This window comes from Sinocyclocheilus anshuiensis, unplaced genomic scaffold, assembly GCF_001515605.1.
Source record: "Sinocyclocheilus anshuiensis isolate Anshui unplaced genomic scaffold, SAMN03320099.WGS_v1.1 scaffold297, whole genome shotgun sequence".
Lineage (NCBI taxonomy): Eukaryota > Metazoa > Chordata > Actinopteri > Cypriniformes > Cyprinidae > Sinocyclocheilus > Sinocyclocheilus anshuiensis.
The window spans coordinates 254973-258803 of record NW_015536479.1 but is presented as its reverse complement, the minus strand read 5'-3'; the positions used below and the strand labels follow the sequence as shown (position 1 = coordinate 258803).

The following is a 3831-nucleotide window of genomic DNA, read 5'->3' as shown; positions in this document are numbered from 1 at the left end:
TATATATAGTAAATATGATTATATTCATAATATTTAATTAATTAATTTATGATTAAGTTAATATATAGAACCTATAATGTTCTTATTTATTTATTTAATAAGTATTATTGTACATATAGTATATAATATATAGTAAATATTTTTATAATCATAATATTTAATTAATTAATCAATTAATTATTATTATTTTAAATTAATATATAGAACCTATAATGTTCTTATTTATTTATTTAATAAGTATTATTGTACATATAGTATATAATATATAGTAAATATTTTTATAATCATAATATTTAATTAATTAATCAATTAATTATTATTATTTTAAATTAATATATAGAACCTATAATGTTCTTATTTATTTATTTATTTCATATTTAAATATTATTATATACATAGTAAGTATAATTAAAATCATATAATAATTATGATTTCATTAATACATTAAGACACTGCATCTGTTATTCTACAGAGAATAAATAAACATGATTAACCAACTTATGTATAATTAATCATTACATATAGTGTTGTCATTTTTAATGGTTTGACACAAAAATTTGTATTGGACTAATGAAATTCCTCTAAAGCTATTCAGTTAATTCCTGTCATTCCTATTCAAATTAATTTAAGGAAGCCAATTCATTGTGCTGTGATTTTGCCCAACCCTGGAAATTACATGAACATGACAGTATGTCTTTTTACTTTAGTCCTCCATATGAAAACATCTCAAAATGGACTTGGGGAGACTATCGTTGGATTGTGACAAGTAAGTCAAATCATAACAGACATTTCAAAAAATGAATAAATGAGTATCTATATAAGTGGACATGTTTTTCCTCACCACATCTCTGTTGATCATTCACTCAGAGAAACTGACCCCTTTCGGAGAGGCCCTGACCAATCAGGCGCTGAGGCTGTACAATAGCTCAGCCCCGTGCCCAACCTCTGACCGGTGCCCAGAGCGGCTCTTCACCACCATGGTCTCTGACATGAGGGCCACCTGCCCCAGGAACGACCTGGCTAAGAGAGCTGCAGGTTCAAATGAATTTTTCATTGCACAATTCACAATAAAAGCAATTGAGCTTTATCAACACTGAATATTTTATCATTTGTGAGCTCCAATAAATATTTCATGGTAAGTGGCTGTATAATAAGCAGGATAATGAACAGTGAGCTGGTCATTATCTCAAAATAAACCCATTCAGGATGATACACGACCACTCTGCTATTGACTGTCCATTATGCTTAAATTTGTGATCCATAGTCAGTTGTTTAAAACTAAAATCTTTGCATTGATGTCTCATGTATTACAGAAGCCTTAAAGAGCCCAGTGTACCGTTATCTGGTGACTTACACTCCATCAAAACAGGCAAACGTCTCCAGCTGTCTTCCCTTCCCCGGTCGCTTTGCCTTTCATTTTCTAGACAGCCTGGCCTTCTTCAGGGGTCTTGAAATGGTGCTGGGGACCCTGTCACCGGCTGATATCAGCTTCCAGGAAATGATCACCAAGTATTTTGTACATTTTGCCAAAGAAGGTAATGTGAGATTTCCCATACTACTAATATAACACTTGAAATCTATAGTAAATGCTTGACCCTATTTCTTGAGATTTAATGTTGAGTACATTCGCTACCGTTCAAAGGTTTGGGCTCAGTGAGATTTTTATGTAGTTGCTGAAATAAAACAAATCTTTTATTCTACAAGCATGCATTATATTGATCAAAAGTATAATATTACAAAATAATATATGAAGCAGCACTACTGTTTTCAAAATTAATAATAAGAAATGTTTCTTGGGCAGAAAATCTGCATATTAGAATGCTTTTTGAAGGTAATGTATAATGTAATGATTAATGTAATGATGCTGAAAATTCAGCTTTGCATAACAGGAATAAGTTACATTTTACAAAATATTACAATAGAAGACAGCTATCTTAAATTGTAATAACATTTCACAGTATCAATGTCTTTACACTGTATTTTGATCAAATAAATGCAACTCTTGTGAGCATGAGACATTTTTTAATTTACTGACCCCAAACTGAAGTGATAGTGCATCTATTATGCAACATTGTTTTCATCAATGAAAATAAATTGAACAAGAGTGCAATAGCATGGTTCTGGAATTAAAATATCCTATATTTTTTCTCTTTTTTTTCTCCAACATTTTTCATTGATATAATATAAACATTTTAAGAAAACCCTCCCATGAGCTCTGAAGTTTTTAATGAAACACTTCTGTTAAGCCACAATCCAATATGCTTATTATACTTTTATTATAATGACTTCTAGTTAAATGTTTTATAACATACTGTTGTTTCTGATTCATTTGTCATTCGCAATGCATCATGGGACGACTAGCAACACACCACGATGCCACTGCCAAGACAAGACAAGGAATGTTGGATCAGATCCCAACAGAAGATTTTGTCTGATATCCAAAACTAGTCAACAGCTGGTTTTCTCAGTTAAAGGGATAGTTCACCCCAAAATGAAAATTACCGCACAATTTACTCAACCTCAAGCCATCCTAGGTGTATATGACTTTCTTCTTTCAAACAAATCCAATCGGGGTTATATTAAAAAATGTCCTGGCTCTTCCAAGCTTTATAATTGCAGTGAATGGTTGAGATTTTGAAGTCCAAAAAAGTGCATCCATCCATCATTAAAAGTGCTCCACACGGCTAAAGGAGGTTAATACTTCTTGTAGTGCTGGGCAATAAAACAATAACGATAATTATCGAAATACAGTTTTCTTCAATAAAACGTTAACAAAAGTTTGATAAATATTCAATATAAGTTTTATTCACCAAAAGCGGAAGGAAACAGAACTACTCATCTGAAATGCGCCACATGGAGCATTTATCCAAAGTTCAAACAGCAGCGCAGCGTGAGCTCACTAGAGCAGATGCGTTTACTCGCTGATAACTCTCGGTTACATGACCGCTAAACAGTGCTGTGAGATCCAGTGAGAAGCACTTCAATTCAGTGGATCAGTGATTTAAACTAGTTTAAATCCAGATGAAACAGCACTGACAAACAGAAGAAACACTGCTCAACTGCGCAATCCTAAGCTGGTTGAAACTGTATTGTGATCAGTGTGATCAAATCTTGCCTCTAACGTTCCAAAACTCTTCGTAACCTCACAGGTAGGATGCCAGATGAGTGGCCGGAGTTCCCCTCAAGCATCGCCCTGCTGGACAAGAACATTTCTTTCGTAACAAGCTACTCTCGCGAGAGGTGTGACCTGTGGGAGGAGAACGGCTTCTACTCGTACGCCTGGATCAACTGAGACGCCATCATCATCATCATCATCACTGGTTGTATTGATCCATCCACTGCACTTTCATCCGACTCTGTGACTTAAACAGCACTGACACATTTTATAAGACTTTATAAGAGCATTGGGGTGTATTTTGCGTAGTTGTTTGCATCTACAGGAAAATAGCTGTGTTTCCATAGGAAAGGAAACTCACAGAGATCTCTTCAAGGTCTCAATCGTTTCTTCTAGACAGCAATGAGATTAAATCGAGCTCAAATGAAGACTCTGATCTTTCTAATGGAGAAAATCTATAAAGTTAGACACCACAATAACTATTTTTTCCAAGACCAAATTGTTTGATCTATCTATCTATCTATCTATCTGTCTGTCTGTCTGTCTGTCTGTCTGTCTGTCGATCTATCTATCTGTCGATCTATCTATCTATCTATCTGTTGATCTATCTATCTATCTGTCGATGTATCTATCTATCTGTCGATCTATCTGTCTATCTATCTATCTATCTATCTATCTATCTATCTATCTATCTGTCTATCTATATGTCTATCTGT

At 33.8% G+C, this 3831-nt stretch overlaps 1 protein-coding gene across 1 annotated transcript in view; it reads left to right on the top strand.

The window, feature by feature from the left end:
• The window catches only part of LOC107672404 (para-nitrobenzyl esterase-like), an 18149-nt gene extending 14827 nt beyond the window's left edge, over nt 1–3322 (top strand). Inside the window, exons 7-10 of the mRNA XM_016465613.1 lie at nt 708–766; nt 868–1035; nt 1314–1535; nt 3150–3322. Coding sequence (XP_016321099.1) covers nt 708–766; nt 868–1035; nt 1314–1535; nt 3150–3292 — 592 coding nt within the window. The 3' untranslated portion in view covers nt 3293–3322. The remainder of the gene's footprint in view (nt 1–707; nt 767–867; nt 1036–1313; nt 1536–3149) is intronic.
• Nucleotides 3323–3831: the final 509 nt, after the last annotated feature.